Source organism: Podarcis tiliguerta (genome assembly GCF_965153285.1).
Source record: "Podarcis tiliguerta genome assembly, chromosome: 13".
NCBI classification, from domain to species: domain Eukaryota; kingdom Metazoa; phylum Chordata; class Lepidosauria; order Squamata; family Lacertidae; genus Podarcis; species Podarcis tiliguerta.
Window position 1 is genome coordinate 15,661,156 of NC_139546.1, and position 25,003 is coordinate 15,686,158.

Genomic DNA, 25,003 nt, shown 5'->3' on the forward strand with positions numbered 1-25,003 from the left:
TATGCATATGCAAATCAAATAAATCTGCTTGAAACCTGAATTGGCATTTGCCTCCTTGTGTCAGGTCCGTGCTCCAGAATATCCAAGTCACATGCGGTCCAACAGTAGAAAAAGTTTGTATTTTTCATAAAGTTATACTTAAACATTTTTTAAGATCGTCATACACTGTGTTCCAGAAGCTTTTGATTTTTTCACGGGTCCGCCAAACGGTGGACATGTTTGGTACATCGTTGATATGCTTTTAAATTGTTTTATTGTGTCCCACCCAGCCAACGTCATGATGGACGTTGGGATAGTGGGTAGAGCATGGGACTCTTACATCTCGAGTTGTGGGTTCGAGCCCCACGTTGGGCAAAAGATTCCTGCAATGCAAGGGGTTGGAGAAGATGCCCCTCGTGCTCCCTTCCAACTCTACAAGCCTATGGTTCTATGATAAAGGGCAGGCAGGACCTATGTTAATTAAATGATAGGAGAGTTCATTTGATGAGCTGTGGAGTCCCTATAACTGCCTTGTTCAGTACAGTGGTACCTCAGGTTACATACGCTTCAGGTTACAGACTCCGCTAACCCAGAAATAGTGCTTCAGATTAAGAACTTTGCTTCAGGATAAGAACAGAAATCGTGTTTCGGCTGCACGGCGGCAGCAGGAGGCCCCATTAGCTAAAGTGGTGCTTCAGGTTAAGAACAGACTTCCAAAACGAAGTCTGGAAAGCACTGATTACAACCATTTGCCACGGTGGGAGCTGGAAGCCAGCAACACCTGGAGGACCACTGGTTATCCAGCCTCTGCCCTTTCCTATGAGCAGCTTTCCACCGCGTGGGAAGAGACGGCGACAGGGCAGGACACAGACAAACCCCGCCGTCGCGCGATGGGCTTATCCGTCTAACCCCGTTCGTAAGTCTATGTTTGGGAAGCGACGCCGGGCGCGCGCGGAGGCCGTCAGCGGCCGGCCGGACGCCCGCTCCTTGTTTCTTCCGCCGCTCTGCCCTGCATCTCTATGGTCACGCGGGAGACGCCGCCTCACAAGAGGAAGAGAACCAGCTAGAGCCGGGCTGAGGGAGAGGAGAGAGCGCTCAAGATGGCGGCGGCTGGAGGCGGAGGGGACTTGGACGGCGGCGGCGGAGGCCACGGCGGCGTCCCAGAGAGCGGCGCCCTCTCTCAGGAAGCGGAGGGCGGCCCGGACGCGGAGAGCGACTCGGAGGTGTTTTCGTGCGTGGCTCACTGCTCCGAGCTGGCCTGGCGGCAGAACGAGCAGCGGCAGTTGGGTCTCTTCTGTGACGTCACGTTGGCTTTCACCGGCGGCAGTAACGGCGGCGCGGAGCAGGAGGCGGCGGCGGAGGGGCGGAGGGAGAAGGGCGCCGGCCTCGGAGCCGCCTTCCCCAGCGCCGAACCGCCCGCTCGGGAGTTCCGCGCCCACCGCTCGGTCCTCGCGGCCGCCACCGAATACTTCGCCCCTCTCCTCTCGGGGGACTTCGCCGAGTCCCGGTCGGGCCGCGTGGAGCTGCGCAGATGGAGCTCCGAGGCCGGGCCGGACCCGGAGACGGTGGAGGCCGTCATCGGCTTCATGTACACGGGCCGCGTCCGCGTCAGCCCCGGCAACGTCCACGAGGTCCTGGAGCTGGCCGACAGGTGAGGCGGGTGGCCGGGGTTGGGGGGTCATGGGTTCAAGAGGAGCGCGGCTGCTTGGCGGGTTGGTAGCAGTGATCAGAAACTGAGCGGAACCTTCGTTTAACGTGGAATGATACACTTCTTTAAATATTATTATTATTCTACTATTTTTTTGGGGGGGGTGGGGAAAATACATTCAGTGCACTGTTTCTTTTTTAAAAGAAAAGTTTGCGATTGCTGGCACGTCAAAATGTATTGGGAGTATGCTGTGTCGCACATTAAGCACAAGAACTGTATATTATTTATCAGGGTTTTTTTGTCATCTTAATTGCCCCACCCATAGTAAAAGGGACATACTGACATATATGGTTGACATGCCCATACTTTGAAAAGTTTTGGACCATAGTGGAATGCCGAAATAATAAAAATTCCAACAGCATAGATAGACGTCAGGCAAATGCATCCTTTAATTATCCGTGGCCTTTTAGAAGTGGGTGGGATGTATTTCTTTTTCCTCTTGGTTTTAATGTATTAATTGGGAGGTTGTCTGTTTGGTTGTAAGTTGCTTCGGGTTGCCCTGGTCAAGATAATGCAACTCAACAAATTCGATGGAATCATAGTAATATATTCCAGAGTTGTTCATTTTATCAATATTTATAGCATCTAATAAGAAGATAAGTTATAAGGATTTGATAGCACATTTTTGGTGGCACCTACTAGAAGAACAATAGTACAATGTTGGGAGAAATCTGGATAATGTGTCTTGGTATGGAAACATATGGTATATAGCAGAAAGCATATGGTATATAGCAGTATCAGAAAAAGTTTGTCCGCATACTCAAAAAAGGAAAAGCACAGCCCCAGGATGTTAGCACTGTGGGTTGGGACTTTATATGCAATGGACACTGGAGAATATGAGGTATTATCAGAAGTGGCGAGAAGGGTGTGGCTGGGGCACTGTCTCCCTTCAACTACGGACAATTAATTAGAATACACTTGGAACTATAATGCAAGATTTAGGTAAGATATGTGTGAGGGATACTGTATCATTTGAATCACCTCCATGATAGTTTGTGGTTATAGATATATTTTGTATTTCATTTGTTGATGTTGAGGACCCCCCCCCCCGCCTCCATGTACTGTCATTTCTGTCCTCATGCATGAAAACTCTCCCTTACCATGTTCTTTGGTAGATAGAAAAATATTAACGGAGAGAGTGCTGAGCCAGTTGTACATACAGCTGAAGTAAAGACAACCCACCTAGGTCAGTGGGGTAAACTGCCAACCCCAACCTTCATATAAATACATGAAATTCTGTGATGTATGATGACTGACTGACATATTTTCCCAGTCATTTCCTTCCTTCCTTCCTACCTACCTACAAAGACAGTCTTTCTGATTGCCAGTGTGGTGTAGTGGTTAAGAGCGGTAGATTCTCGTAATCTGGTGAACCGGGTTCGCGTCTGCACTCCTCCACATGCAGCTGCTGGGTGACCTTGGGCTAGTCACACTTCTTTGAAGTCTCTCAGCCCCACTCACCTCACAAGGTGTTTGTTGTGGGGGAGGAAAGGAAAGGAGAATGTTAGCCGTTTTGAGACTCCTTCGGGTAGTGATAAAGCGGGATATCAAATCCAATCTCTTCTTCATAAATTTATAACAGGGCCATGAATTTATTTTTAAGATATATGTTTGCATTAAATTTGGATTTGTACTTGAATCCTTGGGAACCATTTCTAGTTGGAAAAGAGTAGACAATACTGGGCTAGGTGGACCATTGGGCTGACTGGGTATAATGGTAATATACTTGTACATAGACTGAGTGGAACAATGAATTTTGCACAAGATTGGAGATGGGTGAGATGAAACCATGCAGGTGAATGTTGAGTTCTTATTAAATGTTTCTGCCCCACCTGTATAAATCATGTCCCATCTGTGTCATGGTTTTATGTGACTTTCTATTTTGTGGAGCTGAACAGTTAAAGCATCTTTAATGTAGCTACATGAAGGTGTAGAAAGGGTAATGTCGCCTGTCCCTATTAGGTGTTTGTAAAGTGAAAAGCAGGGTACAAGTTGTTAGTTATATAGTATGACGTTTCTTCACTCCTCTCTTTGAGCTGTTTAAAATATATGTATATTTCTTTTGCAGGTTTTTATTGTTGCGTTTAAAGGAGTTCTGTGGGGAATTCCTGAAAAAGAAACTGAACCTCTCCAACTCTGTAGCCATCCATAGCTTGGCTCATATGTATTCGCTGAATCAACTGGCACTGAAAGCTGCTGACATGATCAGGAGGAACTTCTACAAAGTCATCCAAGATGAGGAGTTTTTCACTTTGCCATTTCACCTCATCAGAGACTGGCTTTCAGATTCAGAAATCACAGTGGACTCAGAAGAAGTTCTCTTTGAGATGGTTTTAAAGTGGGTTCAAAGAAACCCTGATGAAAGAGAAAAGTACTTTGGGGAACTCTTTAAACTTCTCCGTCTTTCTCAGATGAAGCCCACTTACTTGACCCGACATGTCAAATCTGAAAGGCTTGTATCCAGAGATGAAGCTTGCCTCAATCTTGTGTCAGAAGCAGTAGAAAGCCATGCTCTCAGGGCTGAGAATTTGCAGTTAGGCACCCTCCAACAAGTCACTTCTGCAACATGCCTGCCTCGCTTTGGGCAAAACATGGATGTTATCATGGTTATTGGTGGTGTGTCCGAGGGAGGCGACTACTTGAGTGAGTGTGTGGGGTATTTTATTGACGAAGATAGATGGGTGAATTTACCTCACATACACAATCATCTCGATGGACATGCTGTTGTAGTGACAGAATCCTATGTTTATGTAGCAGGATCCATGGAGCCTGGCTTTGCCAAAACTGTAGAAAGATACAACCCAAATCGAAATGTCTGGGAGCAGGTTTCCAATCTGATAACCAGGAAGCATTCTTTTGGCCTTGCCGAGGTAAAAGGGAGCCTGTACAGCATTGGTGGGCATGGGAATTTTATCCCTGGTTTCAAAGATGTAGCTGTCTACCACCCTGATCAAGACAAGTGGCAAAATTTGGAGTCTGCACCAAAGATACTTCGGGATGTCAAAGTAGTCACTGTAGATGACAGGTTTGTGTATATGGCTGCCCGAACCCCGGTTGACGGGGATAGTGAGGAAGGCTTAAGAGCTGTCATCATCCGATATGATGTAGATGCAAGACAGTGGCAGGATTCTGAGTCTCTGCCACTCCTGGACAACTATTGTTGTTTTCAGATGGCTGTGGCCAACACAAACTTTTACCACACAGCCTCATGTTGTCCTAGGAGCTACCCACAGGATCATGAGGAAGTCAAGAGAAAGATCTCTAGCCAGGTGTCCGATGACATTCTGGAAAGTTTACCACCAGAGGTTCTTAGTATTGAAGGGGCAGCCGTCTGCTATTACAAAGATGATGTGTTCATCATAGGTGGATGGAAGAACAGTGATGACACCGACAAACAATACAGGAAAGAGGCTTACCGCTACTGTGCTGAGAGGAAGCGCTGGCTGTTGCTCCCTCCCATGCCCCAGCCTCGCTGTCGTGCAACAGCCTGTCATGTGAGAATCCCCTTCCGGTCCTTGCATGGTACCCAGCGATATCCAATGCCGCAAAACCTAATGTGGCAGAAGGACCGGATCCGGCAGATGCAGGAGATACACCGTCATTCCTTAAGCTTGCGGAGGATGCCACGGTCACAGATAGAGTGCTAACTTGAATAAATGGAGTTTGAAAAATGCCTTTCTGTCTTGCCATGCTCAGCATGGTCCTCCAACTGTAACCTAAGCAGTTATGTTTAGGCACTGAGGATTATTGAAGGGGATCTAGTTTTCTGGGCTTTAAATAGGTTGGCAGGATTGTGAGCATCACATGTGAACTTGGATGTATTTTAGCCATAATATGGAGGTAGGCATAGTTTTCAAGCTCTTCAATCCTTTAGTTTTCCCCACAGATGGGATACAGATATAGAGCCCAGCAAAATAATTGTTCTGGAAATCTGTAGATGTGTTCACAGGTGTCCAGTGTCACAGCACAGCCCCTCCCCTCCCTTTCCCTGGAGTTTATTCCATTTAGGTGTGGGTGAAGGAGAATTTCCCAGTGTATTGGGGCCTCTCACTCCTCTTAAAGCATTTATACAGGCTGTGTGAAGTATTTTTTTATTTACTTTAAAATACTGATAAATCTCATACCATTTCAAAATTTGCATTTTAACCCATTAGTTTTATTTGCTTTTGCAAAATTATTTCTTCTTTTTTTAAAAAAATCTGCGATTGCTATGAATGCGCTTGCTTTTCTTAAACTTGGAGCCATGTGCAATAGTTTAATAACAAACCAACCCCTATATATTATAAGTAAAGCACAATCTTTCACAGAACTTCAAAACGTTCCTATGCTTATAAATATTTTATAGTTATATTTATCTAGAAGCATTTGCGTTTACAAAGAGATTGTGGTGAAAACCGGATATTCTAATAGTTGAATTATTTTCAATCCTATATTAAAAGATTTCAGAGTCCTTACTTTTGAGGGTTTCACTGTAATTTTTGGTGATGCCCTTTTCTACTTTGGAGTAGTCCCATTGATTTCAATAAAATTAATATGTATATGGTTCAGGATTGTGGCCTTAAAGGAATGAGTGGAAAGACCAAAAAGATAAGCACTACAAGTCCAAATTCATAATCTGAAGGAATTGGGGGTTCATTAATGCAGGGAGAAAGCTCAATGAACTCTGTGTGTTCAGGTAAGTCTGGTTAGGAAAAAAAACACTCAACCTGCCTTTGACAATCAAATATATTTGCCTTTATGATGCTCCATTCCTTGTTCTGACTGTGTTGAGTACTTGAGACTGGTTGGAGTGGAACAGTTGCCTCAGTTATAATTTTGATAGTAAGGGTCCAAGTCTCACCAATGTCTTAATGGTGTTTTGGCAGAAAATAAAATAGAGAAAAATTATTTGAGTCTGGTGGAAGTTCTGTGCTGCTTTCGTCCCTCAAAAAAGCAAGGTGTTTGCTTTCTCTAGAATTTTGTTAATTTTATTGGAGATGTAACTTACTGGTCCAACTTAGGGGCACACTTAAGCTTTAGACCATTACAGAATTATTTCTCAGGCAGCCAAACTGCACAGTAAATAATTAATGAAACTCTGTAATATCGTAAGTTGGTCCAACAAAATATTTCATTTTACCTTTGTGAATTTTGTCCTTTTGGGATCAATGTGACCACTTTCTACTGATACCTTACCAAGTTATCCAAGGCAGGTTTCTCATTGATTTCCTCTGGCCTCATCACTTCCCTCCCCTTACCCTCCACTGACACCCAAACATACAGTGGCAGTATTTATCCTGCCCCTACTATTATCTTCAATAAATTACTTCTGGCATCATTGTTGACATGAGGCAGTTGTGCCCCCTCCACTCCACTGTCAATGTGTACAGAAGCTTAAGGTGTGATGGTAAAGTTAAAGGAAAGTCCTCAGGTGAGATCAAGACCTGAGTCATGCAGTCACTGGGCTCTTGTGTAAGTAGAATACTTGGAATAAAATTGGTCACTATTTCCAAGTTTCTCCAAAAAAGCTCAAATGTTATTTTCCCTGGTTTCTGCCCTTCCTATGTCTTTTGGTGGTTTCCCCTCTGTTAACTTGTCCAGGTTTATATGATGCTTAATTCAGGATAATTGAGATGGGACAAGGAGAAATCAGTATGTGAGAAATCTGCATTGATCAAGATTGTTATGAAAGTTAATTACAGTATTGTTAAACAGCAGGGACTTAAATACTGTCAATTCTTGTTTTCCAATTTAGCAAGAAGCATAACTCATGTCTGATACAGTGGGGTAAGTCTTTAAACTGCATGGGTGTGCACAGGTTTTCTTGACTTGCATTTGACCCTTAATAATTGCCTTTTACAATATATATTTTGGATTAGAATTCTGTGTTCATTAAATAACTGTCTTGTTATCAAGTTCAGACTAACGCAGCCTTGTCAAACAAAGGAAGTCACAAACATTTAAGAGTCCAGTAATACCCACTTGCTTGCTTTAAGATATATTGTATGCACCAGCCAATTATTAATGGAGAAGATAGATACTTCAAAAAGCTTGTTGAACATTCAGGGCTCAAACAGCCCTGCTAAGTCCATTGGTAGAGGTACTGATTAAGAGAAATACACAGAATCTTTGCCTAGCATCAAATTTTGGATGCATCTATATGGAAAAAAAAAACTTTAAAAACTGGGAATTGTGGTTTTTTTACAAGGTCTGAATGTTGTATGTTAGAAATTTCTCACAGCACCAGGATTGAATGGGAAAAGCAATGAGAATTTAAGCAGTTTAAGCTTGTAGTGGAGACACGACCCTATGTGTGTCTGTTAAATGAAACACTAGCTGAAATGCAACACAAGTTTTGAGGTTTCATGACAGATTATCTGGCCTGCGGTGCAGAATGGTTGGTAGTCACCACAAAAGAGTATAATCATATTGACTGTGTACTGTATCTGTGCAGTTGTTCAGTCTGGCTGGTAAGCTTTGCTTTTTAAATTAAATCCTATGTCACTTTGGATGTTGCTTGTGAATGCCAGTCACTTAGTATACAAGTGTCTACATGTCTTGCTTTGATATTTCTGTTTGCATGGAGAGTTAAGAGCACACTAGAGAACAGTCCCATTGTTCCACATGTAGTGTTAAATGTTGGGACTTCTTAATGTATACTCGGATGTTAGGCTACTAACTTGCTCCGTTGTTCTGAGTGCCTCTTAGCCCCCCTGAATAGCACAGCTCATGTGCTGCATGCAAAAGTCCTATCTACTTAGTCATGCCATTCCTTGATGAAACACAGCAGTTGATAATTATTGTTGCCTGGCAAAGGGAAATCCTGTTGGACCATCCAGATTACTCCCAGTTGGTGAAGACTGATAGCTGTAGGCTACATTTCTAAACATCACTGAGAGTCCCAAATCATTGGACGTGTACTTTGCTGGCTACGATAGGGCTACTCACCATAGATAGGTCCTTTTGTTCTCAGCAACTTAAAAAGACCTCAAGAAAATTGCAGTTGAGTTACAGAACAGGCAAGCATGCCAGCTGTCAGACTTGGGGAAACAATCTCTCTTAAGCTGTACTGATTCTCTGCTATGGCTGAATGCATGTTTCACACACTGCCTTCCTCTTGTGATGCTAGTGGACACAGCTAGATCTTTCTGTGATGCCTGAGCTGACATTATTACTAAAGTAATACTGTCTGTAGGTTACATAGTCTTTCCATTAGTAGCTTTAAACATCTGTCTTGTGTCTGTGTATTTCCGTGAGGCTTACCCTTACAGAGTGAGAGTTAACAGTCATGTCAATGCAATGTTATTTCTGTAATCTCTGCAGCATTGCCACAAATGACTCCTCTGTGCTTGCTGCAGCCTCTAACCACAGGAGGGCAGAATTCACATATAAAAATTAAGATACCAGTATTTGCAGTGTGACCAGTGGTCCATTTTTAGGAGGCCAAATAGAAGTGCTACTAGTATGAGCGCCTTTCATTTAATAATAATAGTAGTATTCCAGGGGAAACATCTGCTCACAGAAGGCAAGCTGAATTGGTGGTAGGCACATCAGTCTGTTCCGCCTCCCTATTTCTGGGACACTTGCCACAAAGCTATCCTAGTTGGAAGCCATTTTTCTCCTTGCTTCCCCTGAGCCCAGTTAAGGTGGCGTTGAATGTAAGTCTAAAAGTTAGTTGGTAGTCCCAATAATTTCTCATGGATCAGTGAACCTCAAAAACAACACATGGTTTTTTTCTTTCTTCCTCATTCCAGCCCCAATTTGCCTTGTGTCTGCTGCTTAATAAACTGGGTAACATAAGCTTCATATAATGAAATGCAGACATCCATCCCTTTGGGTAGAGTCCTTTTGAAGCTATGTCCCTAAAGTCTATTTTTTAAACCTGCAAATCAATATATGTTGTACTACGGTTCTGTAACACTAAACTTGATCTCAATAAACATTTTATTTCTCTATTTCTGTTCTGACTGCTTCATGTTATTGCTCATAATTGTTTATGGATGTGTTCCAAAAAAGTATTCCCCAACAGTCTGGGGAATTTAGATCCCATTTGTCTCCTGCTTTCAAATTCAGCTTGTGGTTGGGGCGTTCTTCAGCCGTGAAGGAAAGTCTTCAGTCCCCATTTTTTAATCCCAGTTATGGTCACTTGGACAAGAAGAATGAATTAAAATGGACTGCATCAAAGATAGTGACTGGGAATATTCAGTATTTATCATTTTGTCAGTTTGTAATAATAATAAATTTTATTTATATCCCGCCGTCCTCAGCCGAAGCCGGGCTCAGGGCGGCTAACAACAATTAAATAATCAAACAATCAAATAAGAAAATTGTAGAAAATTGACAAACGCTTAGCCTACCTGTCCAAGCTGTCTTATGTTAGCAAATTACTGTGGGTTGGACTGCAATTAAATTAGTTGCACTTTGGTTTCATTGAAATCAATGTGAAGTTAGTCATAATGAACATAAGTTTTCATGTAGCCTGGATAACTCAGTTGGTTAGAGCATGGTGCTGCTAACACTAAGATGGCAGGTTTGATCCCTGTATGGGACAACTGCATATTCCTGCATTGCAGGGGGTTGGACTAGATGATCCTTGGGGTCTCTTCCAACTCTGTAATTCTATGTTTCTATTGATCATAACGAGGCCTATGGAAAATTAGTCTAGCTCCAAGCTATTTGGGTGCAATAAATCCAGTATTTGCAAGTGCATAGGAATTTAGAATGTTTCTATAAAAAGTGCAAAAGTCTGAAATTCTCTTCTGGGAGTACCCATAAGAACAAAAAGCACTGATTTCAGCAGATTTGGATTACGTACTCCATACATGTTTATATTGACAGCTGGGTTTCCCCAGCCACTCTGGGTGGCTTCCAACAAAATATTAAAATACAATAGTGTTAAACATTAAAAGCTCCCCTAAACAGGGCTACCTTCAGATGTCTTGGCCTAGAATTCCTTGGTTTACATAATGAAAGGCAGTGAATTGAGTCAAACCCCCTGGCCCATCTTGCTCAGTGACCTGCTTGAGACATCCTCCAAGAGACTCAGGCAGGAGTCTGAGATTCCACTGAGCTAGGGCCCTTTCACCTTCCCCCATAGACGTCCACGTGGAGAATCTGGAGCAGGACCTGCACTTGGAACAAGCAAAGGTGGTTATGCAGAGGGAGGAAGTGTCACGTGGCGGGCCCAGCTTGCACGCTCTTCTGCGACACCTACAGCCTCCAGGGGGAACTACACACTGTTTTGGACTAAGTACACTTCAAACACCTTCCAGCCTTCGGAAGAAATAAACAGGAGAGGCAGGTCTTGGGTTGCGCCGCTGTTCAGCCTGGATGTCTTTCATCGTCCCTTAGAAACAGTGCAAAACGATGATCCCAGCACAGACGGCATTTCCTCTTGCCCTACTTCCTGGCCTTAAGGATTTTGGGAAGGATTTCCACGTGATAGGGAGGAGGCACTTATTTAATCATCAGCTCGGTTGTTTCCTAACGGAACCATGCAGCCCTTAAAATAAAATAAAAAAATCCCTTTTAAAATGCTATTTTGCATGCTTTATTGGGAGGGGGGAACAACTACAAAACCACAAGTGCACAGAGTAAGGTAAGAAGAAAAAACAAGAAATACAACCCATGTAGAAAACAAAGAAAAGATACTGTGTACGGTCCCAAAAAAAGAAGAAAAATTGTCATTGTAGTTAACTAGATCTCTTTGCAAATCACAATAGAAGAGACAAATGAATGCCTGCCAATATCCATCCATCTATCTATCTATCTATCTATCTGGCGCTTCACTTTGGCTGAGGGATCATTCCTTAAATCCAGGGGTTAGCAAACTTTTTGTTTGTGACCTTGTTTGTTGTTTTTTTATCTTGGGGGCTGGACTACAAAATATAGGAACAACATAGGAACAAATTCCTACGCCCCACAAATAACCCAGAGATGCATTTTAAATAAAAGCACACATTCTATTCATGTAAAAACACCAGGCAGGCCCCACAAATAACCCAGAGATGCGTTGTAAATAAAAGGACACATTCTACTCATGTAAAAACGCGCTGATTCCCGGACCATCCGCGGGCCGGATTGAGAAGACGATTGGGCAGGATCCGGCCCCCGGGCCTAGCTTGCCTACCCATGCTTAAATCTGACTTTTTGAGTCTGACAATGCCACTAATAGGAACCTCGCACGCACTGGCTCACATTAAGCTGCCGCGTAGCTGCGCGCGAGAGCGTGAAGGTCCGGTTATCGGGATCTTGCAGGCGGCAACTCCGCCCGGGGTGGCACTAAGGCAGGGTGACCCCAGATGCCTCACCCCCATCCCGGGGGGGGGGGCGGGAAATGCAGCGAGCAACCCGGCCGCGATCGAAGCAGCTTGGAGGAAACCTCTGCCCGGATCTTAGCCAGCAGCAGCAGCCGCCAAGAACTCGGCCCAGACCCCGAGGGGCGGAGACGCAGGAAGGAGGCGCCTGCGGAGCCCAGCCCAGCTCAGGGAAGGACACCTCCCTCTTCTTCCTTCCTTCTCCGGCTTTCTCCATTCTCGATCCCAGTTACAAAACTCCTCGTCGTCCGGGGACGGCTTGCTGGGCGAAGATCATGGTTAGACCCTGGGGAAGGCGGGCGGGAAAAGGAGGTGGCTTTGCTAAAATGCGCTTTTTCTGGGGCAAGCCGTCGGAGAATACGCGTTCCAAAAAACACGAGGTTCATTAATTCAAGATCTGTGGGGGTTTTTTGGCTGCAAAGCAAATTGCACAGCGCTTCCAAGCGATCTCCCCTACCATCGGCTATGAATATGCCCGTTTTGTAGGGTGAGGTGTGGGAAGGCGGAAGTGTGTTGGGTTGGGGGGGGGTTGTGTGTGGGGGAGACATGTTGGGAACCCACTTTCTGAGCCAGAATTGGTGGGAAGGGGATGCGGCTTTTGGAGGCGGCCTTGCGCTTGTCCAAACAGAATATGGGGTGTGTTTATATGGCAGAATTAGGGGCTGATCTTTTCATAAGGCGGGTGTTTAGTATGAAGGAGGGGGTGGGGGTCCAGGAAAGCAGCTGTCTGGGGGGCGTGAGTTCCCCTTCTTTATTAGGAGGTCGCCAAACGCTGGAGGGAGCTGCGCGGATTCTGTGCCAGGGAGACAGCTGTCAGGAGCAGCTTTGCTTTGCTTATGATATTATGGTTATGTAATGCTTACAACAACCCTGTAAGGTGGGCCAGTGTTATTATCCCCCCCCCATTGCAGACAGGAGGGGTGGAGGCTAAAGCCGAGAGAGAGGGAGGGAGTGGCTTGTGCAAATTCAAGCTGGCAGTGACCCGACTTGTAGCTTAGGCTCTGCTAAGCCAGCTGCCTTGATGCAAGGTGATCTGGGAGGGGGGGGTCAGGTTTGTGGGGTCAGGTTTCACGTAGTTTGAGGAGAGAGAGGGTCTCTGGGGTGGAATCGTGGGGGGTCTGTGACTGGGGATGAGGAGGGGGAAATTAGATCGTTATAGGTCTTTCCCCTTGTTGAACGTGGTGGGAGATTTAAAGCAGAACATGGACTGCAAGAAGATCAAACCTATCCATTCTGAAGGAAATCAGCCCTGAGTGCTCACTGGAAGGACAGATCCTGAAGCTGAGGCTCCAATACTTTGGCCACCTCATGAGAAGAGAAGACTCCCTGGAAAAGACCCTGATGTTGGGAAAGATGGAGGGCACAAGGAGAAGGGGACGACAGAGGACGAGATGGTTGGACAGTGTTCTCGAGGCTACGGACATGAGTTTGACAAAGCTGCGGGAGGCAGTGGAAGACAGGAGTGCCTGGCGTGCTCTGGTCCATGGGGTCATGAAGAGTCGGACACGACTGAACAACAACAACAACAAAATACTAAGGATGAATACTCTAGGTCGTGGTTCCCAGCCTGTGGGTCCCCGTATGTTGTTGAACTACAACTCCCATCACGCCTGAGCTCTGGCCTTGCTAGCTAGGGGTGATGGGAGATGTAGTCCAACAACATCTGGGGACCCACAAGTTGAGAAAGGCTGCTCTAGGTGCTTGTTTGTTGGTGCAACTGGGGAATGGAGGAAAAGCAAGGAGCCTTTGAAAGTGGAGGTTGGGAGTCTACCGCCCTCCAGATGTTGATGGACTCCAGCTCCCATCAGCCTGCCAATTAAATAGTCAGGAATAGTGGAAGTTGTAGTCCCAGTGGTCTTTCAGGGAAGGCTGAAGGTCTTGGAAGGAAGTGCAGGAAGGTCCTTGGGAAGTGGAGGGTGCAGGTTGGAGATGAGAAATGGTGTCCTTTTGCAAGACTATCAAGAAGACTAGACTGGAGAGGGGGCAGGAATTGTCTGGGATGCTCTGTGGGAGAGTAAAGCCCACAGGCAAGGATTTGACTTGCTCTCTTCCCATTGGCTCGCTATGCCAATTTGTCCAAGTCCCTCAAACCCTTTGAGCCTTTGGCCTTCTCTGCAACTTGGCACTGACTCCTCAGAGTAGCAGCAAGTTGGGCAGAAAGGTACCCACAAACACACCTGTGTACACCAACCATGCTTGCATTGGGATGCTGTGGGTGTACTTGGGCTTTGGGTCTTTCTTCCTAAGGAGGTCAAGTTAGCCTTCTCTCTGTTAAACCTTACATCAAAAAGTGAAGACTTTTTTACTGGCCCACTGAGATAATTCTTATTCAGCTGCTTGCTTTTTTTTTTTTAAGGCTCTGCTGTTGTTGTTTTTTTAAATTCATTTTTATTGGGTTTTTCATTTTTACAATGTCTGTAATCATTACATTACATTCAAGTTTCAGTTTCCCCTTTCCCTGCTGACTTCCCTCAACTTCCATCCCTGGTTTATTACATCTCATATTGCATCCTGCTGTTTATATATACTTCTGTATTATCGTACTATTAAGTTTCTTGTTTTTTTATAAATAAAATTGCCAATGTTTATTTAAATCCTGCCAATAACACTATTTTTTTTTGTTTTTTCTGCAAATATGATGTACAAGGTTTCCATTCTTTTTCAAAGTCACTGTTGTCTTTTTCATGTAGTTAATCTGTTAACTTTGCCAACTCTGCATAGTTCATTAACTTATCTTGCCATTGTTCTTTGATGGTATTTCTCCAGTCTTCCAGTTCTGTGCTATCATAATTCTTGCTGCTGTTGTCACATAATGTCTGTTTTTCTTTCAGCAGTTGTTCTAAAATTCCTATCGAAAGGGCTTCTGGTTTTTTTTTAGTAAATGTCATTTTAAAAGGCTCTGCTGTTTTTATTTATTTATTTTTAACTGTAGTTTTATATTTATGCTGAGCTTTATATAGCATGAATGCTGCATATCACTTATACGCTACGCTTTTAACAATGTGTATTATTTGCATGTCGTTTGTATGTGCTGCTTTTCTGCGCTATGGGCTCAATAACCATATTGCTATTGGGGGACCTAGTACAGCAATGTAGCACATATAAAATACTGTAAATAAAAAATAACCAAACACGCAAAGAGCACTGTTGAAAACGTCATGTGCTGTGCCTTTCCCTAGGTGCCCGAGCTGGAGAAAGCGACCGTCCGAATGAAGGATCCTGAACGCGTAAAAAATGTAATTTCAGCCCTCAGAAAAGGTGGGGTAGGAAAATTCCAGGTGCGTGCTCTTGTATTCGTCTGTTTGTCTGCTGTTTGTCATACCCTTAATTTATCCCTCCCACCCAGCCTCTTCCCAGATGTATTGCACAAGCAGCTGCATGAACCTCGGATCAAATTTTTACCTCAGGCGCTGCCTGGTTTTTGTCTTTGTCTATTTACTAGTGAAATGCCTGTCAAATGATGAGAACAGCATGGGTTTAATGCAGTGCTCAGAATGTTTAAGCATATAGGTAACCGTGAAGGCCATAACATTCTGCACCAAGAGAGCCTTCTCCTTAAAGTTGTTTCTTGGGAAATATGGCAATTTGGGGGGTCATCTGGTTTTCATGTGAAAAGTCAGGTTCCCCAAACAGGTTCTGTTAACTTAATGCTTTCTGCTGGTATCTCTGCAGCCTGCATCAGAGAAGTGATTTAAGAGCACTTGGCAGACAAACACTCACCAACATCCAAAACTTTATTACACATATATATAGGAGCTGTAGAAATGCTAAAATGAAACCGTGGCAAAGATTGAATGGACTCATGTGTCACCAAAGCACAACAATTGTAGTAAATGGTAACACAGACTTTTATTTCTTTCTTAAAATTGCACTTATTTGACTACCATGCGTCAAACGTAATTCGCTTTAGCTCGGGTGAAGATGTGTTGAATTTACCGGCCACTGCCTGACTAGTGTATGCTAGATATTGCTTTCTTCAAAGCAAGAAGAAACAAGGCTGTGTTGGCAAATTATTATCTGTATTAAGCTGAGTTTCCCTCTGTAAATGAAACCTGGCATCCTGTAACATTGATGCAAATAACAAATGTTTTGACGGTTTGACAGGACAACTTGGAATCACTCCGGCCCACTGTAACTTAAGAATTTATTTGGTTCCTTCTCAGTCTCAGTTTTGAGCCTGTTTAGTGTGAAGCACCAATCACCAGGTGGAATCACTTGATGTGCAGAGATTCCATCATGCCTTCCCACCTCCCCAGTTGATAGGCACTGGGAATCGTCCCTTAGCCCACCAAACAGCAAATGGGCAGGCTGAAGAGAGTGCAGTTGTGCAGATGGGGAGATCACCTTCCTCCACATTTAAATCACACTCCATGCAGGCAGCTCCAAGCAGCTGTTTGATGAGCTTAGTGAGTGACACTTGACAAATTCAGCAGTGGTGATGGTAGCAGAGGCAGGCGGCATTGAAGGCCTGAAGGCTGCCCACCTGAGATTACTTGGTAACTCTTGAGAGTTACCAATTTCTTGGTTCCCTGAATCTGTAGAGTAGTTTCTTGGGCTAGGCAATGAATCCCTTGTAATCTCTCTCACTCTCTCTCTCACATTTTCCCTCCTTGTTCTCTCCAGGTCATTTCCGATTTTGACATGACTCTGACTCGGTTCGGGTTCAACGGTCGACGCTGCCCTACTTCCTACAGTGAGTCCAGTTTTGGCCCTTTTCTATTTCATTTTTCTCTTGTAAAACATGACGGACTTTTATCTCTCCCTCTTGGTCCCTCCAAGCCTTTGGGACAGTCCACATATATTCCTATTCCTATATATATTCCTATCTCTTTTTTTAAAAAAATGGTGACATGGACCACACATAACGTAAGAATATTAATCACCACCGTGAGCAGGGCAGTAGGAGCGGGCGTGGGGGGTAACGGAATACAGTGGTGCCTCGCAAGACGAAAAGAATCCGTTCCGCCAGTCTCTTCGTCTTGCGGTTTTTTCCGTCTTGCGAAGCAAGCCCATTAGCGGATTAGCGCTATTAGCGGTTTAGCGGCTATTAGCAGCTATTAAAGGTTTAAGGGATTAGCGGATTAGCTGCTAAAAGGCTATTAGCGGCTATTAAAGGCTTAAGGGATTAGCGGATTAGCTGCTAAAAGGCTATTAGCGGCTTAGATCAGCTGATAAGCGGCTTAGATCAGCTGTTAGGCGGCTTAGCCATCAGCTGTCAAGCGGCTTAGCTAACAGCTGTTAAGCGGCTTAGGGGCTTGGGAAAAAGGGGGGGAGGGAAAAAAAACCCCAGGAATCGCAAGACATCTTCGTCTTGCGAAGCAAGCCCATAGCAAATTCGTTTTGCGAAGCACCTCCAAAACGGAAAACCCTTTCGTCTAGCGGGTTTTCCGTCATGCGAGGCATTCGTCTTGCGGGGCACCACTGTACAAGTTACAACAATTAATTATAACACTGTTCACTGCTCCTGCTCAGGCTGCACAGAAAAAGCATTTTGGTTCTTGGAATTCATTCCAATTGTACACATAAAATATGACTGATAGAATTCTACTGGATGTGGTATTAGTGTGTGAAAGCAGTCCAGATGCCATGATGCTCCAGATGGTGAGCACTATCCTGGTGCCCAGGCATCTGCACTCGGTCGTAAGTGGTCAATAGCCAGGTGCAAAATGCGCCTGGCGCCTGGTTAATTTTGAACACTGACCCCAAAGGAGAGTAAACTGATTCAGAGTTATTTGCAGATGGTACCTGAGTAAATATTTTCACAAGTGGTGGTCCTGGGAGAAGCTACAAGAATTCTGGAAAACAATATTTTACAAAATTGGGCTTATCACAAGTCAGATACTAGACTTAGATCTCTGAATGGTGTTATTTTCCATATTTGATGAGGGGAACCAAAATGTTACTAAAAATTGTATACCTGACAAAAAATAATAATTGTTATAGTAGTTAACCAGACCTTAATACGGTGTTTATAAAAATGAATTCGATATTTGGAATTTGGCATATATTTTGTGTGTGTGTCTCTTCAGATATCATAGATAACAGCCGGGTCATCAGCGAAGAAGGCAAGAAAAAGGTATGAGCTTTCATATCTTGGCATGCTGATATTTTAAAGTCTAAACTGACTTCCCAGTTCCATTCCCTCCTGCTGTTAGGAGCTCAAGGAACCTTGAGTTCTATGAGGGAACTAAGGTTTTGAAACAGAGAATTCTCCATTCCTTCTATTGAGAGGTTAAGACCTCATGAATGACTTTTTGAGTTCTCTCTATTCTACGTGTAGGTTTGACTTGCCTGCAACTAGTCCCCCAAGCAAGAAACCAAATAACAGATAACATGAAGATGCTTTTCCTGTTTCTGTCGCCCACCCCCTTGGGGGACTGTACCCGGAAAGTACTGGCTAACGATCAATACACACCCCATCCTCCTAATATGATGGGGAGCAGGCTATGCAGTTGGTTGTCCCCGTCCTAGCCAGAACCTCCATCTTGGAAAACCTCCATCTTGAAATGTGTGTGTTTTGTCTTCTGACTAGCTAAATATCCCCCCTTCCTTTTCTTGATACTGGGAACTGTTCCAGCTAAAAGATCTGCTCCATCATTACTACCCTATTGAAATTGATCCGTACCGGACCATGGAGGACAAGTTGCCCCTCATGATAGAATGGTGAGTATTTGTGTCAGAAGAGGTAATGTTTTCCTTAACAGGGAGGAAGGGTGCTTTCTTCCATTACAGAACACACACACACCCCAACTCCATTAATGAGAGTTCCCCCCCCCATATTTTTTATTAATTTTCCAATTTTATAACAAACATAGAAGAAAAACATTACAAAAGAACAAACATATATCCTAGTTGTTAAAATCCTAATTTAAATATCATTGTTAGATGACTTCCTCAAATCCCCCCAGCTGAGTTTCCATAGAACTCATTGTAGCAAGTTTCCAATATCCACTTTCAAATAAAATTAACTTATTCAATTAACATCTTTCGTTCTTTTCATAATATTTTCAATCCAAAATGTTGTACAATTCAGCATATTTTACTCCTAGGCCAATTTGGTACTTACAAGTAATTCTACATACGTTATCTTAGAATATCTAACTAAATAGTCCTTGATATTCTTCCATTCTTCTTGATGATGCTCCTCTTTCTGTTTGCGGATTCTTCCAGTCAGGTCGGCCAGCTACAAAAAGTCCATCACCTTCATCTGCCATTCCTCCACTGTTGGTATTTCTTGTGATTTCCAGTTTTTGGCTAACAAAATTCTTGCTGCAGTTGTGGCATACAAAAACAGTCTAACGTCTTTCTTGGGCAATTCCAAACCTATTATTCCAAGTAGAAAGGCTTCTGGCTTTTTAATAAATGTATATTTCAACATTTTTTTCAACTCATTATAAATCTTTTCCCAGAAGCCTTTCACCTTGGGACATGTCCACCACATATGATAAAAGATACCTTCTTTTTCTTTACATTTCCACCATTAATGAGAGGTTTGAGGATCTTAAAAGGGATCGGGGGCACAGACACATCACCTGAGACAGGTCTGATCTGTGGCGGTCAAGCAAACACGAGAATCGCTCATGTGCCTGGAGAAACAAACTAACTAGAGGTTCTGTAAGCTCAATAGATACACCCACAGAGGACTCCTGGTCCCTGATAGGACAGGTGTGTGTGTGTTCCAGGTGGACTAAGGCCCACGACCTCCTGGCCCAACAGAAGATAAAGAAAAGTGATATCGCCCAGGTTGTGAAAGAATCGGATGTCATGCTCAGGTACAAAATTTGGATGATGTGTGCAAGAAGAGGTGGGCAGGTGGGATGGGGGAACAACTTTATTTTTGTGGTCTGTGTCCTCCTCTGCCTCAACCCTTCTGGAATTTGCTGTCAGGGCAAGGTGGAATTTTGACACTTGAAATTGAAGTGTGCCATTGTGTTCCGGAGTTTGAGGGCTTGCTGATTTTTCACACGCCTACTTGGCACACAGAATGCAGATATTTTAAACTTGTGAGAAGTGAGGTTACAGGGAACCAGGCAGAGGGCCTTCTCGGTAGTGGCACCCACCCTGTCGAACGCCCTCCCACCAGATGTCAAAGAGAAAAACAACTTACCAGATTTTTACAAGACATCTGAAGGCAGCCCTTTTTAGGGAAGCTTTTAATGTTTAATAAATTACTGTATTTTAATATTCTGTTGGAAGCCGCCCAGAGTGGCTGGGGAAACCCAGCCAGATGGGCGGGGTATAAATAATAAATTATTATTATTATTGTGCAGTCGTTGACCAGATGTGGCAAGGAAAAACATGGCTGTGGGTGGGGAGATTTGGGAGAGCAGCAGGACTGGAAGCCGTAAAAGAGGGAGAAGCAGCCAGAGCCTGAAAGGCAGTTGTTCTGTCACAAATGATAGCATTTATATATCATGTTCGATGTATTCAAAGCATTTCACATTTAATAACATTTAGGCTAGTAGGGTAGGTCAGCTTTATTATCCTTGTGGAAGGGGTTGAGGAGACAGAGGCTTATCTAAGGATCTCTCCACACATTCATTTTTGTTTTTGTTTTTAGTTAACGGCACAATTAAGATGTAAATCGTGATTACAAGAAGTGTGTCTCATGCATGTACACTAGTTGGTGATCTAGGACCTACCAGTCGAAAGTGGGTTTGTCCCATTTAACGTGTGCCATAACCCTACAGCAGGGTGGATTTTCAAGGCAACTGAAATAATAAGAAAAAACGTTGTTAAAATAATTGCCAAGCAAAATGTTGTGTTAAAATGATTGCCAAGCAAACGTTGTGTTAAAATAATTGCTTTAAATAGAGTTTCCCATTTGTTATATTGTATATTTCCTTTTTTTAAAAAACCATGCATACAAATTGTTTAATTTAAACACTGCAATATTTTGACCCTGTCCGGACATTGCAGTAAGCCATGGTTTAGTGAGCCATGAATGGAAATAGCCTTGTGTGTTTCACCATTTCCCCCGAACGTTACACTTCCTTTCTTTCTTGCATTCAGAGATGGCTTCAACATCTTATTTGACCAGCTTCACCAGAACAAAGTACCCCTCTTCATCTTCTCAGCAGGTGTGGGTGATGTGCTAGAGGAGATAATTCGCCAGGCTGGGGCGTTCTATCCCAATGTCAACGTGGTCTCCAACTACATGGATTTTGACGACAGTGTGAGTTGAGGCCACTTCACTTCCCCCAATTCCTATTTGCCCTGGCATGGAAGCGGTGTGCCAGTCTGAACACTGTGTGTGTGGGGGGGGGGGGGGCTTAGAAAGTTTTGGGATGGTATTAATAGGACGGGATAAATGGAAGGCAGGAGTGTGCCTTCTGGGGTCAGCCAGAAACTCCCAGGCTCTACCAGGATGAGCAGAATTTTGGTTGTAGTGATAGGTAAAGCTAAAGGGACCCCTGACTTAAAAGAAATTGTGCCAACAAAAAAGGAATGGCAAGACAAACCGTTAGAGTATATTGAACTGGCTAGATTAACAGAGGCAATTAGAGATCACACTAGACAAGAATTTCAAAAAGCATGGGGGAAATGCAGAGAATACTTCACAAAACAGTGCCCTAAAATACATACCTGGACTTGTTTTGATTAATGTCTGCACGAGACTTTGTGGATATTTAAGTTATAATTAGAAAAATCTTAATAATTATTCATAAAGGAAACAGCTTTAAGAAGTAAATAAGGAGGCCAGATACAGGATAAAGGAAGTCTTTTATTTGGTTGTTTGTACTGTTGTATGTTATGCTTATTTGTATGTTATGTTCATGTTTAATGAGGGCAGATTTCTATATTGGGGGGGTGGGGGTTTATGTTATGTTGTAAATAAAATTTCCAATAAAAAATATTTTAAAAAAGAAAGAAAAGGACTCTTAATAACTTTGAAGTAATTACAGCTGAGTAGTTTGGCTGCACACAAACACAACACAGAAGCTGCCTATTTCTGGGACTCTTGTTTATCTCATTTGTTTTTGTGTCCTCCATGCAGGGAGTTCTGCGAGGTTTCAAAGAGCCCCTCATCCACACCTACAACAAGAACAACACGGTCCTGAAGGATACAGAGTATTTCCAGCAGCTGTGCTCAAGGACAAACATCTTACTCCTTGGCGATTCCATGGGCGATCTCAGTATGGCAGATGGTGTCGTTGATGTGGAGAACATCCTCCGTGTTGGCTTTCTGAATGACAGGGTGAGTTGGGATTACCCAGCCGGGCACAGCTGACTGTGGAAGGGCTGTGAGACAAGGTGAGATGGCCCTTTCGGGTGGCAGACTTGGAGAGCTGGGAAAGTGGCCCATGAAAATATCGTGCCCCACCCCTTCTTGTGCTGCCAACAGAGGCTTGATCTGCAGAAATTAGCAGAAAGAAGCATGGATATATATATATTATTACAGTGGTGCCTCGCAAGACGAAAAGAATCCGTTCCGCGAGTCTCTTCATCTTGCGGTTTTTTTCTTCGTCTTGCGAGTCTCTTCGTCTTGCGGTTTTTTTTGTCTTGCGAAGCAAGCCCATTAGTGGATTAGCGCTATTAGCGGCTTAGCGGATCAGCTGATAAGCGGCTTAGCGGATCAGCTGTTAAGTGGCTTAGCTGATTGGGAAAAAGGGGGGGGGGGAAACCCCGCAGGAACTCACAAGACATTTTCGTCTTGCGAAGCAAGCCCATAGGAAATTCGTTTTGCGAAGCACCTCCAAAACGGAAAACCCTTTTGTCTAGCGGGTTTTCCGTCTTGCGAGGCATTCGTCTTGCGGGGCACCACTGTACCTGCAGATCAAAACTGGTGTTAAAGGCATCACTGCGGTGGCTGATTATAAGACAAAGCAGTAGGCAGGTATAAAGATTCATTCAAGTGGCTAAAGAAACGAAGCATGCAGTTTGCTTGCAAGCCTGCAGTTCTCCTGCTCAACTCTGACACCCCCTTTTTTTGGATCTTTTGCTGTTGATATCTGAATGCATTCCAGAATTTGTAAGAACTGCAGACTTGCAGGCAAACGGCACACTTCGTAACAAACAGTAAATCCAACCATGAGGATTAATTTAAACTAACTTCAAAACACATGTTCTAGTGCAAGGCTGAACTAACAGTTAGGTTAGAGGTTATTTTATTGGCATTGGTAACTGGCTCCTCTGGGATCATCTTGGGTGATGAAGAGCAGGGTGGAAGCAATAGCTGATCTCATGTAGGAACCCCTGAGGATCTTTGAAGTAACTTCAGGCTAGAACACTGCTTGGAAACCACTGTAACAACACTGTGCTAGCCAATGCTGAGTGCCTGTTAAGACCTATTCATCCTCCCTATGAAAGTGACCCAGAAACTACAACTAATCCAGAACGCAGCAGCTAGACTGGTGACTGGGAGTGGCTGCCGAGACCATAGAACACCAGTCCTGAAAGACCTACATTGGCTGACAGTACATTTCTGAGCGCAATTCAAAGTGTTGGTGCTGACCTTGAAAGCCCTAAACGGCCTTGGCCCAGTATACCTGAAGGAACGTCTCCACCCCCATCGCTCAGCCTAGACACTGAGGTCCAGGTCCGAGGGCCTTCTGGCGGCTCCCTCCCTGTGAGAAGTGTGATTACAGGGAACCAGGCAGAGGGCCTTCTCGGTGGTGGTGCCCTCCCTGTGGAACGCCCTCCCACCACATGTCAAGGAGATAAAACAACTATCTGACTTTTAGAAGACATGTGAAGGCAGCCCTGTTTAGGGAAATGTTTAATGTTTTGTCGTGTTTTTAACATTCTGTTGGGAGCCACCCAGAGTGGCTGGGGAAACCCAGCCAGATGTGCGGGGTATAATAAATTCTTCTTCTTCTTCTTCTTCTTCTTCTTCTTCTTCTTCTTCTTCTTCTTCTTCTTCTTTCATCCGTGCAGGTGGAGGAACAGCGGGGGAAGTACCTTGAAGCCTATGATATTGTGCTGGAGAAAGATGAAACGTTGGACGTGGCAAATGGCATCCTTCGTTTCGTTTTGGCCGAAACAGCCCAAGTCACACAGCCCACTTGCCCTTGATGACAAGCTGCCAAGAGATGATCCCTCCTCCATTTCTTACTGCCCTTTGCTATGCCATAGACACATACCAGTTCTCCCTGTTTCTTGCCACTGTCAGTATCCTAGATCATTAAAACTGAGCCGAGCTGACATGTAGCCCCTTCTCTCAACCACCCTGTTCCTTACTTAAAACCTAATCCTGGCTGTACAAGGCAAGACATGTGGAATCGCCTTGCGGTACATTTCTCGGCGGACCAAAATGTAGAATTTGCGAGGGAGCAATCGGGCCTCTAAAAGGCAAGCCGATGCTTGAAGTTTCTCCTTGAGGTACTGCTAGATTTAGTTACGAGGACAAATTTCCAGAGCGAACTAATTGCGTTTAAAATCATCCCAGGGCTATGGCAACTTTCAGGTTTGAGTTCCTGCTGGTTTCTTGTTCGCAGCAGGCTGATGATGTGAAGGGGTTGTGGACTCCAAACTGGGCTGTTTGCACCTCCTTGTGGCTTTGCCGCATTGTGCAACCCGATTGTGCACTTAGCGATCGCTTCATATAAGCAGAGAACACCCAGATTCCATGTTTTGCAGTGGATTCTTGCGAAGTGTTGCTGCAGGCTTGCAGCCTGCTGTCTGCTAGGTGTGGGTCAATGCAATTTCAGCCACTCTGTTCCTCTTTAAGCCACGCCATCCCTGGCTCTCCTATGGCTTCCTCTGTTGCAGCAGACACTCGGACAATGTTTCCTTAATGGCATTGTCTATTTTTTTAAAAGGCCACAATTCGTGTTTATTCATATGCAGTGTCCCCCTGCCCCACTGCTTGTGAAACATCTCTTAAATGAAAATCTAAACATAATAGGGGGTGCCAATGGTGAAATTCACTTTTCAGTCAAAGCACAAACCAGTGATTTAAGAGGACATGAATGCTCTTCTGCTGTGTTGAACCAAATCTGATAAAGTTGGAGAAACTCAGGCCTGTAACGTTGGGTAAATTACCTTGGCTATACTCTTGGCAGATGAACAGCCTAGCTGG

General features: G+C 44.2%; 2 protein-coding genes across 2 annotated transcripts; both read left to right on the forward strand.

Annotated features, from left to right (window-relative positions):
- The first annotated feature begins 958 nt into the window (after positions 1-958).
- Positions 959-9,621, forward strand: KLHL11 (kelch like family member 11). The gene is made up of 2 exons (XM_083407709.1): positions 959-1,630; positions 3,756-9,621. The coding sequence occupies exons 1-2, from the start codon at positions 1,080-1,082 to the stop codon at positions 5,332-5,334; spliced, it is 2,130 nt and encodes a 709-aa protein (XP_083263835.1). The 5' UTR covers positions 959-1,079; the 3' UTR covers positions 5,335-9,621.
- Positions 9,622-11,987: 2,366 nt separating this feature from the next.
- Positions 11,988-24,126, forward strand: NT5C3B (5'-nucleotidase, cytosolic IIIB). The gene is made up of 9 exons (XM_083407900.1): positions 11,988-12,260; positions 15,162-15,260; positions 16,606-16,675; positions 18,012-18,058; positions 18,560-18,645; positions 19,665-19,754; positions 20,995-21,157; positions 21,980-22,180; positions 23,860-24,126. The coding sequence occupies exons 1-9, from the start codon at positions 12,003-12,005 to the stop codon at positions 23,995-23,997; spliced, it is 1,152 nt and encodes a 383-aa protein (XP_083264026.1). The 5' UTR covers positions 11,988-12,002; the 3' UTR covers positions 23,998-24,126.
- The last annotated feature ends 877 nt before the right edge of the window (positions 24,127-25,003 follow it).